The sequence below is a fragment of the Protobothrops mucrosquamatus genome, unplaced genomic scaffold (genome assembly GCF_001527695.2).
Source record: "Protobothrops mucrosquamatus isolate PMUCROS unplaced genomic scaffold, P.Mucros_1.0 scaffold1217, whole genome shotgun sequence".
NCBI classification, from domain to species: Eukaryota; Metazoa; Chordata; class Lepidosauria; order Squamata; family Viperidae; genus Protobothrops; species Protobothrops mucrosquamatus.
Window position 1 is genome coordinate 354640 of NW_015387425.1, and position 21681 is coordinate 376320.

Here is a 21681-nt window from a genome sequence, read left to right on the forward strand (position 1 = left end):
AGCACGTGCATATATTAGAAACAAGAGTGATCCTTAGGTGAAGGGGATGCTGTGGACCTTTTGGTTCTTTATTTATTTTGATGGGATGATTCGTTGATACCTTTTAACACTTCGTGTACAAAGAAAGAACAAAAAAAAAACAACCCCGCTCGCCGGGCTTCGCGTAACTCTACATCCTTGTCTCCGTTAACGCACATTGACACCAGAAGTTTAACCGTACGATTACAAAAAAAAGAAAAAGACGAAAAATGGAGGAGGGGACATTTTATTTTTTCACACTTTAAAAAAAAAAAAGGCTTAGATTAATACGGTGATCATGCATGAAAGGGGAATATTACGTTTTTATTTACTGTAAAAAAAAAAGGATGAATTTGTGTTAATTGTTGAGTATAAAATAAATACTTTATACTGGATGTCTGCTGCTCTTGCCTGGGGGAGCACGGCTACGCACCACTTGTATTTTTTAGGTCTTGGATGAGAGCCTTAAACCATGATTCCGCAGGGGGGTTTGTTTTCCGGGGTAGCTGGCTTGATTTCCCCTCAGGATGGACAGATGGTCCTCGACTTAATGGCCATAATTGAGCCTGAGACTTATGTTGCTAAGTGAGACATTTGTTAAGTGAGTTTTGCCCCAAACTTTCTTGCCTCAGTTGTTAAGTGCAGTTGATAAGTTAGTAACCAGGTTAAGTGAATCTGCCTTCCCCATTCCAACATTTCAGGCAAATTACCTGCTGCTCAGCTCTAATCTTAATTAGTCAATTCGGCGGTAAGTTAGTAACCAGGTTAAGTGAATCTGCCTTCCCCATTCCAACATTTCAGGCAAATTACCTGCTGCTCAGCTCTAATCTTAATTAGTCAATTCAGCGGCCAGATTTCATTTTCCTACTTTATTTTAAAATCACTAGGTGGTGCTGAAGCTCAGATTTTTTCTCTCTCGCAAACAAAAGGCCTCACATCTTCAGACACAAACCCGCCCAGGCTCCTAATTTGTCAACAAGAACGAAGAGATGATGCTGTGATAAAATTCCATTTTTCACCCCCTTTAGTCTTTTTTTTTGGGGGGGGGTCCTAAATCTGCCAGGATGAACCAAACCTCCAGCACGTCTCTTGTATCTGCCACGACCGAGATGTCCTTGTACGTGGTAAGTTACCCTGATCCACTTTGTGTCAGTTGTGCAACTGAGGTCATGAGTCTGGAAGGGTTTAGCGGGGGGAAAAAAGGGCGGGATCCCCTTCGTTTCGTAAAAGCTGTCTGGATCACAGTTCAGGACCTTTTTGAATAGAGAAAGTTTTTGTTTTTAAGTCTCGGCATTTTAAAAAGGGCCCCGTCACGAAGCTGGAAGATAATTGACAGCCAGCAAAGAGCACTGAGGCAGGGGAAGAGTTTTAAAAATGGCCCAGAAGGCAGTTTTCTGTTTTTGCCCACAGGTATTGAAAAAAACCCCATTCAGAGAGTTTCCACTCCCTACAAAGGATTCCCATTCATTTTATGCATCTGATGAAGTCCTTTCTGGTGAGGGAAAAAACCAAGAAGAATATAGCTATCTATGGAAGCACCCTAATGTATGGTGGACCTCTGGAGAGTATGGCTATAATGCCATCCTTTCCCCAAAGTACACCTTGCTAAGGGGCAGAAGATCCTCCAAACTTCACCCCCAGGTAGATTTGGATTTCTGCCTTTGATCCATCTGAGAAAGACGTAGCAGCGTATCGAGATTCGATCCTGATGAAGTTCAACAGCCATGAGTGTACGCCTTTCTCATTATTCACATTAAATCTACATGGCTGCGGTTAACGTCCAGTTTTCCTAACGCCCTACACCAGGGCTCTCCAAACTTGGCAACTGTCAGACTTGCAGACTTCAACTCGCAGAATTTCCCAACCAGCATTCTGGGAGTTGAAGTCCGCTAGTCTGAAAGTTGGAGAGCCTGCCCTAGGCTAGAGCGAACCACAGCAGTATGTCTCTTAAGAGGCTGTTGAGTAGGAAACGGTCAACATTCATCCTCTTTTCTGTTAAATTAGATCTTCAATTTTCTTTCAGCCTAGCTCCACTCGGTGTTCCCTTTTAAGATGGGGGCTGGCAAGTCTTCTCCATACAGTTGGCAAAAGAAGATTGCTTTGGCCACCTAACCAACCTCTGGAAGGGCCTGGTGGCTTTTATCACTTGAGGTTCTCCTTACCACCACCTAGATCTTCTCTTTCACTGGAGTCGCCCGTTTTGTCAGACGGGCGTCTCTATACATTGGAAAAATAAGTTACACGAAAAAAGGAAGAAAGCACCAAGAACCCCACAGTTCAACCCTAAGCTACAACTACTCTAAGGAAGAGGTTGCGACACGTTTCCTGGGGAGGGAAGGACTTGCGAAAGACGTGTGGCGAAACACTCAAAAGAGAGCATTGCCCGTTAAGAACTTGATCAAATCTGCTTGCTTGATCGGATGAAAATCTGGCCTTCAGACCCTAATCGTGTTTTACAGCAAGGATCTTAGCTGGCTGGGGAATTCTGGGAGTTGAAGTCCACAAGTCTTAAAAGTTGCCAAGGTTGGACCCCTCTGTTTTAGGGGTTTTCGATTCCTGCCAATTGGTCCAGCCAACTTAGAAGCGTGCTATGGCCCAACATCTCACAACTGAAGTACACAAAATGCACTCTTCTGTCCTCATTTACTCCTCCTGCATTAAAAGATAAAAAGAGTGCTTTCTCTGCACATAACCATTTATTTCCCAAGTTCACCTTTTAAGGAAGGTGTCCATTGCATCTCCGTATGAGCTCATTTGTATTTGACCCGCCGTCTTTTGAGAAGCAATTTTTCACTGCCTACGTTCTTGGAAGCAGAGAATTTTCCATTCTAAAAATAAAACTTAAGAGGTTCTAAAGATGCTCTTCCTCATTTTAACTTTTTTTTTAATGCTTTAAATATTGCACAATGGGAAAAACCAGAGAAACTCTACTTTTTTTTTTTTTTACCCTGAATTTAATCAGACACCGCCTTGATCAAGCCAACAGGATAATAATTTATTGGTGTGGATGATAGTTAGTACCACAACTGTCTTTTAACAATCAAACTTAACAAATGTACACACAAGACAAGAGAGACCGGGTCTTACAGAAACATTGGGACGGAGGAAGAAACAGATTTAAATCGAGACTGTGTCTTAAGATGCAAAAAAAAATAAAATACTAGTTCTGGACTCTCCGGAAGAATTTTTTTGTGCCAGACTTTAACAAGTTGTGAAGGTCACAGCTGAGACTGTGAAGGAGCAAGAATTAATATAATCTTACATCCACAAGAGAGAAGATGAGAAACTAGTAGATTTCAGCCCAGGGATGAATTCCTTGCTGAGTCAGTCAGTATAAATATACAATAATACAAAGTATGGCTACAAACAGAGGGAATCTGGCTTTAGAGAAGGGAAAAGTCTGATCTGGTGGTCCGGTGGCTAAACACGATGAAAATAGAAGGAAAATAAAATCCGATATTAGTCGGTGAGGGTCCTCGTGCAGCAAATTCCTAAGTAGCTCCCGCTTGCCAAAATTGTAACGGGGGAAAAAAATAAATTACTTGTCTGCTGAAGCTAACAACGCTTTGAATCAAACTATGGTTTGCTTTCTAACTCGTGTCTGTTTGTGCTGGGGTTAGTTGTTAAGCTGTTTTTATGAATGAACACTTTGATGGATGCCTTGTTGGAGATTGAGCAGACCTGGGTATTTTACGCCCCCCTGGCCTTTTGGCTGTCGCTGTCCAGCCCACATGAGGTCAGTCCAAAATTAGGAATTACATGTAAATGAGTGTACACCATGCACGCAACGCAGCTGCTTTGCTTTTATTTTGAAGGCGACTGCTTTTTTTAAAAAAAATTATCTACACATCTTCACAGCCCGATTGGTTTGACCCTCCACAACAGTCCCAGTTTTTCATGTGACCCTCTTGGGAAAATTAATTGCCCACCCCTGGGTTAAAGGGTTGTTGTTTTTAGCATGGCGTCTTCTTGGAAAAGTCACTTCTGGCATCCAAAGAAGTTTTCACCGGTGAAAACGTTTCATTCAGCTCATCCATCCAACTTCACAGTGAATTGGGTTTGAGTTGTGCTAGGCTTAGCGTACGATGCGAACTGAAAGATGGCTAAGTCATTAAACCAAGATGAAGCAAGCCGTAGCTTAGTGCTTTATGTGCGTTCAGTCGTTGCTTTGCAGAAGTCCACTCGTGGGCTACCTCAAGGGACAATTGCAAAAACTTCTCCTGGTTCATCATCCAGGACAGCTTAGTCATGGTGATTGGGTGACGGTACCACGAATTCTTCTGAGTGAGGATAATGCTCGTGATGTTCAACCACAGCCACCAGCTTGACTTTTGGGACAGTAACATGGATGCTCCGGCATAGAGTTGGATAAATCAAGTTTTTCAGCTCTTTACTGCGTCATGCAGGCTTGTCTCATCCCCAAATGAAAGCTGGTAGTTTTCCCTTCCCTTTTTAGCTGACCCTCCTGGCCCAAATGTCAATAAGGGTCCGTTCTTCAAGCATCACAAAGTGACAAGAAGCAAAACCATCTGAAGAAATGGCTAAACTCAGCCTCTCCGCATCGAACATCTTCAAGAAATACTGGGAGTCCTTGTTCCCTGATTTTGTAGTTAGCAACACTCCTGGAGAACACGTCAAATAATTAATCAGTGCAACGGCTTGCCTTCAGAAGTTGTGGGTGCTCCAATACTGGAAGCTTTCAAGAAGAGATTGGACAGCCATTTATCTGAAATAGTATAGGGTCTCCTGCTTGAGCAAGGATTGGACTAGAAGACCTCCAAGGTCCCTTCCAACTCTGTTATTCTTTTAAGGCTGGGCCGGCAGAACAGATGTATTACAGTAGATGATGCCACAACAAATCTGACAGCAAGATGACAGTAGTCCATTGTCCCAATTTCATCATGTACAATGTCTTTCTGGCCTCCCTCCTTCCATTCCTCCTACTCCTGCCTACTCCCACACCAGAGTTTGAGCATCTTGATACCTTCCACAGATGTTTTCTAGGTTCTGCTACCATCTCTGAATCTGCATTCTTGGCCACTGAAGAAGACACAGACCCGTTAGGAACGTGTTTTATACAAGGACATCGCCATAATAGCACGGCCAAGACCCAAACAGAAGAAAGGAAAAGAAGGACGTTGTGTCAGGATTCTTCCAAAACGTCAGACATAATTCTCTTTAACTAGTGTAACCAGGTTATCCACCCGTAGGTGATCGAAGAGCGACATTCTCGGGAAAGTACAGGGCTGCAGCTGCCCGTAGCTTCGGTCTCCTTTGGATGGACAGCACCACGATCCGCGGCTCAAGCATTTTAATTGCACCTCCCATCCCGTGGTCTAAAATGATTCAATAATTACATATTTATTATTATTATTTTGGTCATTGCTAGCCTTGCAAAACAAAAAACAAAAAAACAAAAACTGAACAAAACCAAAGTCCTTTTGTGTTGTAAACCAATCTTGCTTCAGACCGTCGCTAGGGTTTATGCTTGAAGTGGGCTTCCACTGGTAAGGATAGAAAAAAGAAAGAAAGAAAGAAATTAGATCGTCCAAAGACGTTGCGGCCTCTTTACCAAGTACAGATAGTCTTCGACTTATAACGGTTCGTTTAGTGACCTTTGAAAGTGACAACGGCACTTTGCCGCTGCGTCCACCAATTCCAGTTTTGATTTAAGTCTTTGTCAACATCGTACGAGCGACGGCTCATCCCAGGGACCTAACGCTGGAGCCTCACCTGCGTATTCCTGCGGCAGCATCGGCCGATTGATCAGTTTCTGAAAAGCGGAGACCCACTCCAGCTGATCGCTTTTGGTCTCACAGGCAAAGAGAAACTTCCGGTCAGGGGTGACGATGGTGATGCCGTATTGCCAGTGATGTCCCTGGGTGGACTGGGGGAGCCCTTCCAGGACCTTGTAGCTGTTTTCTTTACTCCCGATAAAAACCTCTCCCCGGGCGAAAGCATCCTGAATGGAGGACAAAGCAGAAGGCTCTGGGTTTTCAAAGGATTGGATGGATTAACCTTGTTTTTTCTTCTGTGCCGCTCTGGAAATTAGCAACGGAGACAAGATCTGAAGGCCAAACCAACAATCCTTCCCTAGAGCAGTTTTTCTCAACTGATGCTCTGTGAAAAGTCACAATTAATCTGTCTGTCTGTCTGTCTGTCTGTCTCTATATCTATCTATCTATCTATCTATCTATCTATCTATCTATCTATCTATCTATCTATCTATCTATCTATCTATCTATCTATCTCTATCCCTCTTTCTATATTATCTGTCTATCCCTCTCTCTTTCTATATTTTCTATCTACCTACCTACCTACACTCCTGTCTGTCTATCTGTCTATCTCTATCTATCTATCCATCCATCCATCCATCTATCTCTATCCCTCTCTCTTTCTATATTATCTATCTCTATCTATCTTATCTATCTATCTATCTATCTATCTATCTATCTATCTATCTATCTATCTATCTATCTATCTATCTATCTATCTATCTATCTATCTATCTATCTTCCAGTCTCTCTCTCAATCATCTATATCCATCTATTTGTCTGTCTGTCTGTCTGTCTGTCTGTCTATCTATCTATCTATAGCTATCGGCTGCCCATCTTATCACACAGGGTAACTGTGGGCACCTCACAATATTAAAATGATAAAACAACATAAGTAAAACATTATAAATATATACAGGAAAATATACCTGTGCAAATATGCTAACTACAATAGCTAAAAGGTGGGGATTGTGGATCGTGCAATGCTAGCTGTAGATGGCGTGACTTCTATGCAGGGGCTGCCTGTGACCTGAGTGTTATTTCAGGGTTTCTGCCAGAGTTTTTTAAAAACAAAAATTGAAAAAGGCTGACCTAAAGAAAGCTCTCGAGTTCTCCCTCTCTTTCTTTCAAACTAGAACAGAGAGAACAGAAGAATTACTTTAGAAGAAAAAGAGGAAAAAAAATTAAACATCTAGAGAGGCTTGAAGCCAACAGGGTGAAATTGACCGCAGATAGAGAGTCCTGCATCCAGACAGAGGAAAAAAAGACCCAGATGCAAGATGGGGCAGATCTGTTTTGGCAAGGGGACCTGTGAGAAGTATCTGCGCCTTCTAGTACGTCAGACGTTGAACAAGAGTCAAGAATGTGAGGCAGCTGTTAAAAAGGCAGATGCTATTGTGGAAGGAATTAAAGAACGAACTGCCCCTTCTCTGCCTTGGTCAGATGCTGCTAGGAATATGATACCCAGCAGTAGGAACTGCAGTCTGAACAGGAGATTGAGAAACTGGAGAAGACCACCAAGATGGTGGGGTACATGGAAACCAAGCCCGAGGAGGAAAGACTCAAAACAAATTGGGAAGGTTCACTTGCTGGAGACATAACTGAGGGCTGGTGGTGGTCTTTGAAGAGCTATCATGTAGAGTAGACTGTGGACCTGTTCTCTATCAGAGCAAGACCAGAACTCTGGAAGTTGACATTTCTAGGAAGTAGACTCAGGTGAAATAGAAGGAGGGATTTCCTAACATTGGGAGGTCTCCTGGCTAAAGTGGGCCTTCTACTAGAGATCATCCAGTAGAGTCTGGAAAGCCGAAGGATTTCAGTGGATCTTGCAAAGGGTTAGATGAGTTGTGTATCTGTGTCTGTAAGGGTGGGGAAGGAGGAGGAGGAGGAGGAGGGAGAGGAAGAGGGAGGAGGAGGAAGAAGGAGGGGAGTACAAGGACGAGAAAGAAGGAGGAAGAGGAAGGAGGAGGGCGAGGAGGAGAAAGAGGAAGGAGGAGAGGGGGAGGGGAAGGAGGAGGAGGAGGAGGAAGGTGGAGGAGGAGAAGATTACTTACCAAAGGATCCTTAAAATACATTAATCTTCTGTCGTCCATGGTAAACCAGCGTTTTTTGAACCCTTCTGTTTGCTAAAAGGGAAGACGTGGAAAAGAAAACTTTTATTAACAAACCAATGACAAGTTTATATAAAATACAAGGTAGATGTTTTTAGTTTTTAGTTTGCTTCTTAATTTATACTTTTTAATTTTTTTTTAACATTTGTTTTTAACGTTAAAGATCGTCTTGTTAATTGCACGTGTGGGAACTAACTAAATTATTTTTTTTTAAAAAGAAGACAAAAGAAAAAACTCAGCACTTATGTTGCTTATTTCAATCTTCTTCGGACCAGATAAAGAGGAGGCGAAGGGTTAAGCTCACGACTTGTGGAGCCGTAGTTTGCCAAAATAAGAGTTTATTAAAGAAGTCGCAATTTGGCTGGATTCCCAGGTTATAAAAAGCCTACAAGTATGGCTTATTTGTGTCCGTGTATTCAGGCAATACGCAGAGCTACGACCAAACAGATTACAGGTTCAAATTCCAGCTACGATAACCAGGCAGTAATAATTATTCTTCCAGTTTATCTACTTTTTTTGAAAAAAGGCAGAATACAATGCTGGCCACAGAATCCAGATTCCTAAACACAGCCACATACATATCTTTTTTTTTAAAAAAAATTACAAGTTTCTAGTCCCTATGGCAAAGTTCTGGAAGTGTGTGGGTCACGCGTGCCTCAATCCTAACAGCTGGGGAAATGATTTTCATGTGTTTTCCTATTTTGAACGAAGCAGAAATGTTGAATATTGAAACATAAGCCTAAAACCCCTGCCTTCCTTTGGAGTCTCTGCCACACTCTGATATTTTAATTTCCCGTGGGATACCGAGAAAGGGCGGAGGGGGCGAACTGTCTTGCAAAACCAACGTATAATTTAGATTATGCTGATTGGATTAAATTATTAGCCGCGACAATGCCAATCCATAGAAACCTCTTTTTTTTCTTTTTCTTTTAAAAGACAGCTCCAGTTAAAACCTGACGCAAACCTTAGGCTTATTTAAATGTGTATTTAATGAATTGGTTAAGCACACAGACAGAGGGGCTTGATTAAAACTCTCCTGGGCTCACAGCAACAAGAAAGTAATTAATTTCTTGGTTCTCCTTAATTAGGAGAGAGAGAAACAGCAACTGCACAGAAAAAGGAATAAAGTTTGCTTTCTCTTCCAGAAGCCAACCGAAGAGCACAGAACCCAGATGAAATATTCTTCTGGAACTGGTGAAATCCAGGTTAAAATCCCCAATTTTTCTGCTTAACCAACCCTGCAAGGTTGTTGTAAGGATCAAAAAAATATGATCCATAGATTTTGGGGAAAAGATAACAGCTTATAATAATAAATGCAGGCACACCAATCCTCCCCAGGCATGTTATATCTCCATTCTGAATTTGGAAAGCACAATATAGTTGTAATCTTGATCAAGAGTGGGGAGCACGAGACGGTCTCCTCCTCCCATCCAAAGACGTTTTAGCCAGCCAAATTCCCAAATAGGTGGCATTTTTCACTCTGCTATTATGGGATGGTCTATTAGGAGACATTCAGCTGTCCGTCGCACAGCGAAATCACTTGGTCATTTTTAAGAAAGCTACCCACCGACAGCCTCCATTTCAAGAGAGAGATCCACAAACGTCCTATTGTGGGGTTCACGATACATGTGAAATATGAGCTTTCTAGTGCAAGCTAAAGTCACAAATCAAATTCCCTTTGAACATGATAAGAGACCTTTTTTTAGACTTTCAATAGATTTTTCGGGCTCTCCTAGCCAAAGCATACAAGCCCAATGGAAGTATTTCAACCATCTCTTTATAGTTCACAACTTAACATGCTGCGGAGCAGAACTGGCGGAAACATTCAAATGAAGGCCATTAAAAAAAACCCCTTGAAATGTAATCCAGACCGCCACGATTCATGCATAACATATTAAAGATGATCAGGATTTATACGTCGCTTTGTTTTCCTGGCCAACAGCAGGAACCATAAATTGTAAAATTACATTTGACCTAAAAGATGAGATTCAGCTTACTTTGGGCCCAGTTTTCTCCATGTAGCCTTCCTTCAGATAATTCCTGGAAAGCTTTGGCACCAGCTAGAAGATTCAAATGATAGAAGAGGAAAGGAGATCAGAAGATAGCGGGACAACCTGCCTCCAGAAGTTGTGGGTGCTCCAACAATGGAAGTTTTTAAGAAGAGACCGGACAGCCATTTGTCTAAAATGGTATAGGGTTTCCTGCCTGAGCAGGGGGTTGGACTAGAAGACCTCCAAGGTCCCTCCCAACTTTATTATTATTATTATAGAAATACTAGCATCAGTGCAGAAATGAAGCAGCAGGGAGAATAAAATCACATAAGCCTCCCCTCCCCCAAAATAAGTCCTTATCCATCAATTGTTGCAGCAAGAAAATAAAAGAAGGAAAGCTTGCTTGTAGAGTGCATATTTGGCACAAATAAAGAGACCTTAGGTCAGTATTTCTCAGTCATAGGAACTTTGAGATGTGTGGACTTCAGCTCCCAGAATTCTCAGCCATGTTGGCCTGGCCTTCCTTGGGAATTCTGGGAGTTGGAAGCCCACACGCCCTGGAAGTTGCCAAGTTTGAGAAGCACGGGTATCCATAATTCCAGAGAACAGCAAGAAGGAAGAATGAACACTGAGCTCACATCGGTGTCGCTGGCTCCAGGGAACGCCACTTGCAAGTAATGGAATCGGGCTGCACGGATGGCGTTGAACCAGTCCACCATTTCCTGAAGAGCAAGGAAGATAGCGGTGTAAATAAATGTGTAACAATGCACACTTCAGGGGCACTTTCTATGATTCTTCCTGGAGCTGTTTGGGGTTGGCTTTTAAATGCAGCTCTTGCTGGGATTACTAGCTCCGATTGCCCCAGGCTCCATCAGAGCCTCTGCTTTCAGTATGAGTCTGCACAGGTTCAATTCTTTCAATCGCAGTTTGTCTGCATTCTTTGTTAAACGGGGCTTATTTTTTATTGACATAAAACATCTGCTCATCTTATCACCAACTTTGGGCAGCTCAGCTTACAAACCGCAGCCACTCGTCACCAAAGAATTGTTGCTGGTTTTAGATCTAAATTTTCTAATCTCTAATTTTCATCTACTCTCTAACGGCTGGGTTTCTGCCAGCCATCTCATGCTGTGTTGTTTTAAAAAAAAGATATGACAGAAATAATAGTGAGTTTCAAATTAATTTCAAGAGTTTCAGGAAGGGGAAGAATCTTATCCTGTGATAAGATAGGCAGCCAATAAATTGGATAGATAGATGGATGGATGGATGGATGGATAGATGATAGATAGATAGATAGATAGATAGATAGATAGATAGATAGATAGATAGATAGATAGATAGATAGATAGATGATAAACAAATAATGGATATAGATAGATGAGAGAGAGAGAGACTGGTAGATAGATGATAGATGATAGAGAGATAAATAGATAAAATAGGTAGGTAGGTAGGTAGATAGGTAGGTAGGTAGAGATAGATAGATAGATAGATAGATGGATGGATGGATGGATAGATAGATAGATAGATAGATAGATAGATAGATAGATAGATAGATAGATAGATAGATAGATAGATAGATAGATAGATGATAGATAGATAGATAGATAGATAGATAGATAGATAGATAGATAGATAGATAGATAGATAGATATACTGTAGATAGATGATTGACAGAAAGAGAGATACCGGAAGATAAATGATAGATGATAGAGATGATAGAGATAGATGATAGAGATAGATAGATGATAAATATAGACAGACAAATGATAAAGAGACATATAGAGATATAAATACAGAGAGACAGATGATAGACGATAGATAGATATAGATAGATAAGAAGTCAAAGTGAAGGACAACACTGGGTGGACAATTGTCTTCTTGGCCATTATCTGGAGTCACCCCTGGTGTCACCACAAGTCGGAAGGGATGCACAAAGACACGCAGGCACACACACACTTCTGCTGCTCTTTTCGGCAGCATGCAAACCAACTCTGGCAGCTGCTTCCTTCCTTACTTCGGGGCCCCCACCTTGCCATCTTCATGGTAGACAAAGATATTCCTTGTGCTGTTGTCTTTCAGGTAGGTGATCTGCAGCCCGTGGGGGTTTCCAATTTTCTCGGGCTGGAAAGTGGCGTTGAGGTGCTCAATTTTCATGATCGCTTTGGGTTCTTTGGCCTGACGAGGAAAGACCACAAACAACACGTAACCCGCCACTACAGTGTTTGAGGGCTTCACTATATCTGTGACATAACCTGGTACAGAGGTACCCCCACTCCAGATGAAATTGGGAGAACTAATTTTGTAATCCATCAGGAATTAACATAAACTGAAGCGTCCAACCTTGGCAGCTTTAAGACCTGCGGGCTTCAACTCCCAGAATCCCCCGGCACATTCGGTAAAACCCAGAAGAAATATGGGAGATCGGTGGACAGATTCCCCCAGACAGATTAAGTTGCTTCTGTTTTTAATTACAATTGACCTCAGCAATGCAGAGTCTTTTAAACTTTCCAAGAAAAGGGTCATTTAAAGAGAAATTTCAGATGGAGCATTATGAGTTCCCTCTTCCTCAGACATAATGCTCTTTTGATTCCAAACGTGCATTAAACACCTGTTTGCTCTGAGTTCTGGCTCCAGATCTCCAGATGGTCCATAGCAACCATGAAGTCACAATCCTCGTTTCTTTGCCAACCAAGGGAAAGAGTTGATCAAATCTGGCAGCCTTAAGATGTGTAGACTTCAGTTGCTAGCATGCTGGCTGAGGAATTCTGGGAGTTGAAGTCTACACATTTTAGAGTTGCCAAGGTCAAAAAACACCACACTGGAACATCTCCGATGGAAGGCCATCTAGAAGGAAAGGTCTATCCCAGTGTTTCTCAAACTCGGTAACTAGATATGTGGACTTCCACTCCCAGAATTCCCCAGCTAGCATCATGGCTGGTGCTGTCCAAGGTCCTGATAGCTCCTCACATTTCGAAAAAGGACAACTGCTCCTTCCCACGGAGTGTGCAACTTGGGAAGGAAGCACGGAGTGGCAAGATTGATCTGGGATATAGTAACCCAATTTGGGGGCGGGGGTTCGAGTGATTGACACTGTGTGGAGTTGGTTTTGTTCTGGACTAAATTTATCCTCCTTGGAGTTAGCTGGTAGGATCTGTTGATCTTTTTTTGGCATTCCCCCAAGAGACAAACCCCTGATTCCCCACTAACTCATTCCCAAGTTAGTACAAGGCCTTGTAAGTACTTAGGAGCAGAGCCTTATTCTCAGGTCCTCCCAGAATATAATGTACCATATAATTAATTAAAATCTACAAATGAGAGACTGGGCAGATTCCCCTAATTTTCCCTGCAAGGCCCATTTTTCAAAAGAGGGCCTGCTCCACCCCCAACCACTCTCATCCCTCTTACATCGTTTCTGTTGTAATACTTCAGGGCTCCTTCCCGTTCTGAAAGGACAAATTTTCTGCTGAGAAACTGCCCATTGTCGCGTCCTCTCTTCCACAGATATCCTTCCCGATAGCCTACGGAGAAACAGCAAGAAAAAGCAGGGATTTATACTGAAAGCAAAATGGCTATTTTGTGAAAAAGGTGAAAACCTAGATTGTTCCTTGGTGACAGCTTATCCAGAATCTCCTTGTGGAGATAAAAGGTCCAACCTCTGCTTTACTACGGCAAGATTCTGTCTGTAGGCGAACCATGATAAAGAAACAGCTCAGAAGGAACTCGAAGTGTCGTTCCTGAGTATTTGTTCATCTAACACAGAAATAGCTGAACGAGACCTCGGGACCTCTTTAAAATCTAGCAGATTTGATAACTCCTGCAAAATCCAGTTGGAATGGAACATGTTCTGTCTGGACTGGTTTCTGGCATGACGTGGACCAGTGCCGGTCCACAGATCAGGGGTTGGGGACCCCTGCTTTAGAAGGAAGGGCAGATGGATCTACTTCTGGAGTCCTCGGTGCAACTGAGAAGGAAAACGAGAGTTTGTACGTTCCGTCTTGAGACAAGGAGGAGTGAGAAATGGCAAAGTTCTCATGAGGACACCATGAAAGCTGTTGTGTGTGTTGCCCCCCCAAAAAAACGCCTCCTTACCCACGAGCCCAGCTTTGCAACCGCCACGTTCCCAGCTGTACCGCTTCCACCACACACCCACTGTTTCATTAACAACAATGCTATTGTTGAGCTCTGCGTAGAATGAAGGATTGATGGGCAGGCCTGAAAGAGACTTATTTTATGCCTTTTCCCTTGGAGTCCAGAAGAAAAAAGGCCCTTGTGTAGCTTTTGTGTTTCGCATCATGAGCACTAAACATCTTCTTTTCAGCTTCCACACCTCAGCCCGGATCTTTTAAACGGTTCCATCAGGACCGTGATGTCCATGCCAGCCTCTGGGGAGAACGCACAACTCACTGCTGGAATATACCCTCCACCTTCAGGAAGTATTAATTTGAAGTCGCCGGTATTCTCCAAATCCTGGAAACTCAATTTCTTCCCTTCAAATGCTAGGGATCTTCTTGCTTTTCAGATATTGTTGGACTCCAGTTCCCATTGTCCCCACCTGACACGGCCCATGATTTACGGTCATGGGAGACATAACCCAATAATCTCTAGAGTAGGCGATTACCGATTTCTCACCCTTGAGTTAGAAGAATTCAGGAAAGTCTTCCTGGCCAAAATCTCTGGGAGGACCACCTACACAAACCTGGCCTCTTCAAAAGCCACAAACCCTGGTTTAACCTACACAAACCTGGCCTCTTCAAAAGCCACGAACCCTGGTCTGTTGATCATGGCTTGTTTTGGGTGCATCCTCAAAGGCAGGGACAGCAAGGAGAACAGATTGTTCTGCGATTTATGAAGCCGTAGCATTTAGCTTCGTGTGTGTCCTGCTAGCACCGTTTATGTCTCCTCTCGTTCATCATATTATGACTTCTGCTGCTTTGGCTGTTCTCTAGCTAACATGTTCCCCTCCTCTCTCTCTCTCTCTCTCTCCCTTCTGCAAGAGTTTTTTGCTTTCCCTTGTAAGGAAGGGGTGCCAGTGTTTCTGCACACGGTGCCAAGGCCAAGGGATCAGGAAGCAAAGAGCTTCCCTGTTGCAGTCGCAAATCGAAAGCAGGCTGGCTGCGCTAATAGGAATTCCAACACTGGAAGCGTTTAAGAGACTGGACAACCCCTTGTCTGAAATGGTCTAGGGTTTCCTGCCCTGAGCTGGGGGTTGGACTAGAAGACCTCCAAGGCCCCTTCCAACTCTGTCATTCTCTTAAGGTCTGCCCCCCAAAGCACAATTTCAGCCCATTGAAATTCTGGTTAATATGCGCGGCAGGAGGAAAGTCAGAAAACATCAGCTCGAGAAAGCTTATTGCCTTGTAATAAAATTTATTAGCCTTTTAAAAAAAAACACCTTCCTGGTGCTTTTGTTAATGAAGTGTCATGCTCACACAAAACCAGTATTTCTCAGGCATCAGAAGACCTTGTACTTTATCTCAACGGGGTGTGTATTGGCATTTCCCCAAAGGAGCCACGGTGTTATTTCTTTGTATTTCTTTGTAGCTTGCCTTTATTATTTTCATGAAGTACTCAAGGCGGTGATCACATCCAACACACCTGTTTTCCCCACAACAACAATCTTGTGAGGTGGGTTGGGCAGAGAGAGAGGGACTGGCTCAAAGTCGCCCAGCGGCTTTCATAAGTAAGGTTGGACTAGAACTCACCGTCTCCTGGTGATTGGCCCAAAGTCACCCAGCTGCCTTTCATGGCTAAGGCAGGACTAGAACTCACAGTCTCCTGCTTCCTAGTCTGGTGCCTTAACCAATAGACTAAATTGGTTCTCTTAACTTTTAAGTCTGACTTAAGTTTATGTTAGGCATTCCCAGCAAGCCTGTAGTTTATTTCCACCATACACACAGGCCAATCTCTCAAACATTCACAGGTAGAATGAAACAAACAAAGAAACAATCAGTTTCAGAATGAGTACGTGTCTTACTCATTTTAGGACAGCCCTGAACGCATACCAATTGTGGCTTGCTTTTGAACAAGCGGTCCACATCCTTTTTGGCCAGCTAAAAATAAATCAAATTACTCAGGTCTCTTTAGAAAGCATGAACGGTGTACTGACTTTAGCCCTTGTTTCTTTTCTTTCTTTTTTTTAGGAAATCGCTCTGTGCACACCTGTATGGCAAAAGCATCAGCTGGAATACAAGCCAGACCACAACATTAGCAGGTTGAGAAACACCAATTTAACCGGTGAAGTATGAACAAACTGACACGTAAAATCGGGGTTTGATGTAATCCTTGCTCACAATAATCAGTTTCTCAGTTTTGGACCAAACACAGAACTATAGTTAAAAGTGGAAGCAAATATGCTGAAAGTTTTTCTCCCCCCCCCCCCCGAGGCTTAAGTCAATAAGAACTTTGAACAGTAAATATTTGCATTTCTACTAACAAAAAAAACTTTCTCCATTACCTGCAGAGTAAGGCTCTTGTTTTTCAGTGTAAATGAATTCTTCCCTTTCGTATTTAGCCCTGATCCATTGTTCTCGTAACAGTCTGATTAAAAAGAAACAAAGAAGAAAATCTGAAAAAGGATTTATTTAAAAAGCACGGCAATGATTAATTAATTTTTCATGCAAGGCAATATCCTCCAGCGATACACCTGCGCTCACAATTCAGCCCAAAATTTCCTTTGCTAAACAAGGCAGTTAATTGAGTTTTGCCTCATTTTACCATCTTTCTTCCACTGTAGTTGTTAAGTTAGTAATATGGTTGTTAAGTAAACTTCGCTTGTCAGAAGGTCATCAAAGGGAAAATCACATGACCCTGGGACACGGCCAACCATCATAAGTACATGTCAGTTGCCAAGCATCTGAATGTTGATCATGTGATCAATTTAGAAATTGTTCTCAGGGAAAATATCATTCCCAGGCTGGAGGATTAGAAGTTCTGGAGATGTTTTTTTTTTTCCCAGGAAGACCAAGGATGGAGAAAGAATCAAAACAATTTCTTTGTCTCAAAGGGGAAAAAGCACCTCTGGGACATCCGTGACCTGGATGAGTGAGAATCTCCACAGACAAAACAAAGCGAACATGAGACGTGAATTGGGGCTTGGAAGAGAGAATTGCAAGCCAGACGTCCATGCGCACCAGAGCAATCAATGTGGGGACCCTGACAGATGTAGAAAACCAGGAAGAAGAGCAAAAGAGTTCAAAAATACTGCAAAAGAAGAAAGAATCTCAATATTTTTTTCCATTCTTTTCACATCTCATGGAACTCGCTGGTTCTACAGATCACCTAATGTAGCATTATACACTTAATCAACGTGCGATAAATTCCATAATTTACGTTTTGCCCCCTTCGTACTTAAAACACTTTTTTTTTCTTTTTGTACCAAATAGTTTAACCCCTGGAAGGGTTTTTCATAGCAACAAATAATGCAATGAGTTACCTAAAACAAAACAAAACAAACAAAAGAAAAAAAAGGCATTTTTTTCATCAATAACATCCAAGACCTGAGAAAGTAATCCAATTGCAATTTTATGCAAGCCACAGACAACGGCTTTTTCAAGAATTTCCAATCCATCAAATTTCACTGTAGTTAAAAAAACACACACACACACACAGCCAAAAGCAGCCTTCGGAATGAAGATTATAGTCACTCTGCGTGCATGGAAGCTATTTCTCCCCAAAATGCTTGAGCAAAAAGGTGGAATACTTACAGACAGTCCAAAAAAGTTGGCTTATAATAAAAGGGTGGGATTTTTGATTCGTATTTAGCTTTGGAGACGGTGTTCCCCGTAGAAGCCATGAACTGCAAATGAACAGATTTAAAAAAACTTTAAAAAAAAGTCCATTATTAATTCATTCAATTGACCAAAAGCAATCTAGACAGCATTTCCCTTCCAATTACAGACCTATCTGATGATCTGTTTAGCTTCAGCATATAAAGCTAGTTCTCGACCTACCAGGAGAATGCCTGTTGCAAAACAAGGCAGGTTGTTAAGTGTGACTCCTGCCCGATTTTACGTCTGCAGTTATTAATTGATTTATGTAGTCCTTAAGCAAATTCGGCTTCCCCTGTTGACTTTGATTGTCAGAAGCCAGTTAGGAAGGTCTCCAAAGGTGACCCCATGACCCTGGGACACCGCGACCGTCATAAATACATGCCAGTGGCCAAGTGCCAGAAATTGAATCATATGATTGTGGAGGATGCTGCTACCGTTGTGAGAGGCCTGATTGTGGATCCCCTTTTTCAGTTGCATCCAGATCTACCGCTACTAAATAAATGGTTATAAGTCGAGAAACTAACTTTAGCTGGGATCCCAAAGGTGCTTTTTCACGAGGCAACTGGACTTTTTCTTTTTTAAGAATAAGGAGAATAAGAATAGAATAGAGCTGGAAGGGACCTTGGAGGTCTTCTAGTCTAGCCCCCTGCTCAAGCAGGAGAACCTATACTGTCTCAGACAGGTGACTGCCCAGTCTCTTCTTAAAAATCCCCAATGATGGAGCACCCATTATTTCTGGAGGCAAGATTGGTTGATTGTCCTCACTGTCCTCACTGTCCTCACTGTCAGGAAGTTTCTCCTTAATTCCAGGTTGCTTCTCTCTTTGATCAGTTTCCAACCGTTGTTTCTCGTCCTTCCCTCTGGTGCTTTGGTGAACAACCTGACCCCCTCTGCCTTGTGGCAGCCCCTCAAATACTGGAACGCTGCTATCATGTCTCCCCTATTTCTTCTTTTCTTTGAAGATGGTGGGGAATCCAGTCAGAGCTGAAGAAGCTTCTTGGATGAGAAGCAAAATGTCTTCAAAGAAAAACAAGAAAGTCCAGTTGCCTCTTGAAAAAGCACCTTTGGGACAACCATGACCTGGACGATTGAGAATCTCTTATAGCCCTACAGTTGGGATCACAGACGGGACCGTGGATGGTGTCTCTCACCCCGTAACATTTTGCTGCAGATCCCTTCCAATCGGTGGATCCCCCCCGTTACCCGACTCTCGCCCAATGATTTAACTCCGCTTGCTTCTAAGAACCGGTTACCTCAATTTGCGCCGAGTCCCATTCATCCATCCGGACGGATTTCACCTTGCTGATCTGGGGGATGTTGCGATGGATCCCTGAACAATTTAAGCAAATGAACACCCCCAAAGTGTGAGACGCCCAGTCTGGATCTGCAGAGATAAACAAGCATTGGGAGAAGAAACAAGCATTGCGGTGTAAGTCGGGGGGAAAAAATAAAATCGGCGCTAAGAGGAAGGAAACTTGGCGATTATTTTAGGCAGCCTTATAAGCATCGTGTAATATATGACATCATTGCTAAGTTGTCACTCAAGATGGTTCTCAGATCATAATCAGTTGTTTTGCCGGGTGGTTCCTGGTTTGTTATTGCTGTTATCTACACATCCAACAAATACAGGTAGCCCTTGACTTGCAGCTGTTCATTTAGTGACTGTTCAAACTTATAACGGCACTGAAAAAAGTGAGTTAGGACCGTTTTTCTCACTGACGGCCTTTGCAGCATCCCCACGGTCATGTGATCAAAATTCAGAGGCTTGGCAACTGACTTGAACCTACGACAGTTGCAGCATCCTGGAATCTCCTTTTGCGACCTCCTGACAAGCAAAGTCAACGGGGAATCCCGATCCACTTAACAATGGTGTTGCTAGCTTATCAACTGCAGTGATTTTCTTAACAACAGTGACAACAAGGGTCATAAAATGGGACAAAAAATCACTTTAAAAATGTCTCATTTAACAACTGAAATTTTGGGCTCGGGTGTGGTCGTAAATGGGGGACTATCTGTATCACACTTGAGAAAGGATGTTTTGATTCTAAATAAGAGTTTAGGAATCATGTTATTATTATAAGAGATAGGAAGTTCCCGGGAAATGGCAGCTGTTGGGAAATGAGATACAGGTATCTTGAGGTCCTTGTTTAGTGACTGCTTCGTTTAGTGACCACTTGCAAGTATGACAGTGATGAAAAAGTACTTTGCAACCAAACTGCACACTTAAAGCCAAGGAACGCTGAAATCAGATCATAAGCACCGTCCAATTTTCACTTAGGGACCGCTTTGCTTAACAACTGAATTGCCAGCCCCAGTTGGGGGTCACTAAATGAGACTGCTTCACACGCTGCAAAAACTGAACAGCAGAAGGAGGGGGGGGGGACAAACATGAAGTGCCAAGTTCAATAATCAAGAGTTTTCTTCGGTCCTTCCTCACATTTCCTGGGAAAGCTAGGATAAAACCCAGGACCATTTTTTTTTTTTTGCATGCCAAAAATATGCCAGGTTCCCAAGCTGCACTTCCCTGAAATTAAAGCACGATTCTAGACCTCATGATTCTGTGCAAAGAATTGATTCGCCTGTGAACCGCCTAAGCTGCCATCACCAGCAAACTGACAAGCATCTAGTAATGTGTTTATTACATATAAATCTGTGCAATAACGCTATCCCATGTTTGTGCAGGTGTTTTGCACAGAGTCAGAAAAGGGGCATATATGATTTGGCATTTGGAAAAGAGACTTCATTGGCAGTTTTACTACAAAGCCGAGCAGAAAGGTGGGGGCAGCAGAGTAATCCCTGCAGGCTGCATTGGGGGTTGAATTCCCCCCCCCNCCCCCCCCTAATTGCCTTGCCTGCCTTGGCAACTTTGGCTGAGTTAGTCGCGGAGGGAAGAAACCCAGGGGAGGGTCTTTCTTGCCCCACACACACACAATCCCCCCCCCAGGATCTAGGGAGGGTGGGGTCCTCTGCTTTTCTTGGGGGAAGGCAACCCACGCTTTTCATCCCGTCACACCCCCCCTCTCTCTCTCTCCCCTTGGGGACCCCCTTCCTTCCCATAGCCCCCCCCCGCCGCGCCCCACGCCCGGTTCCTCTTCCCACCCCTCTTCCCAGAACCCAGAAACAGCGGGTGGGGAAACTGAGGCCGACAGGGAGAGGAAGCGCTTCCCTCCCTAAAAAAAAAAAAAAAGCACTCCCAGACCCCTGCGCCCACTGCTCGGGGGAGGGAGAGAAGACCACGCAGCCAGCCAGCCAGCCAGCCAGCCAGCCAGGCCCCCCCAGCCCCATCCATTCCACTTAGAGAGAGGAGAGAGGGGAAGCCAGGGGGAGGGGGTTATTCCCCCCCCTCCGCCCTTGCAGGCAAAGCGGGTCCCTGGAGGCATGCACCTGCCTGAGCCAGGGAGGGGGGAGACGACGCCCCCCCTCCCTCCCACCCACCCCCAAGGACCCCCGCCCCCCCCTCCCCATCTCACTCACCGCTAGCCTGGCAGTCGGCGCACCGGCCGTTCCCCTCGCTTGGCAGCAATTCCAGCAGCGCCGTTTTGTTCCTCTCCTTCGCCATGGCGGGCTGGGGGTTTGGGGAGTCTGGGTGGGGGGGAGTGTCGAGTCGGGGTGGGGGGTTGGGGGGTCGAGCGCCTTGGGGTCCTGGGGAAAGAGGGGGGGCAGAGATCGCCTCCCTCTCCTCCGCCCTGCCCGCTTCGCCTTTGCCCTAGTGGGTCTCCAGGGCGCCTCCCCGCCTTCTTAGGGGAGGGGGGCTGCTTCATTCAGAAAGACCCCCCTACCCTCCTGGAGGGGCCCTGGGGAGCCGAGGGGGGAGGGCCAGGCGGGGTCCCTCGGCCTCCCGCCGGCTCAGCATCCCCCGGCCGGTGCCTGGGTGGGTGGGTGGGGGGGCTGTGGGGAAGGGAGGGGGGAGGTTCCGCACGCCTCCAGCCCCGAAGCGGAGCCAGCCAGCAAAAGAGAAAATTCAACCAACTCCGAGACTCGCCCCCCCCTACACACACACACACACACACACACACAC

The 21681-nt window shown here is 44.0% G+C and overlaps 1 protein-coding gene across 1 annotated transcript; it reads right to left on the reverse strand.

Annotated features, from left to right (window-relative positions):
• Nucleotides 1–5480: 5480 nt before the first annotated feature.
• ADAP1 (ArfGAP with dual PH domains 1) lies at nucleotides 5481–21222 on the reverse strand. Its single transcript, XM_015820933.1, has 11 exons — nucleotides 21138–21222; nucleotides 18917–19047; nucleotides 17598–17689; nucleotides 16349–16431; nucleotides 13300–13412; nucleotides 11923–12069; nucleotides 10533–10616; nucleotides 9901–9963; nucleotides 7847–7918; nucleotides 5752–5980; nucleotides 5481–5522 (listed from the first exon to the last, which is right to left on the reverse strand). The coding sequence occupies exons 1-11, from the start codon at nucleotides 21220–21222 to the stop codon at nucleotides 5494–5496; spliced, it is 1128 nt and encodes a 375-aa protein (XP_015676419.1). The 3' UTR covers nucleotides 5481–5493.
• Nucleotides 21223–21681: the final 459 nt, after the last annotated feature.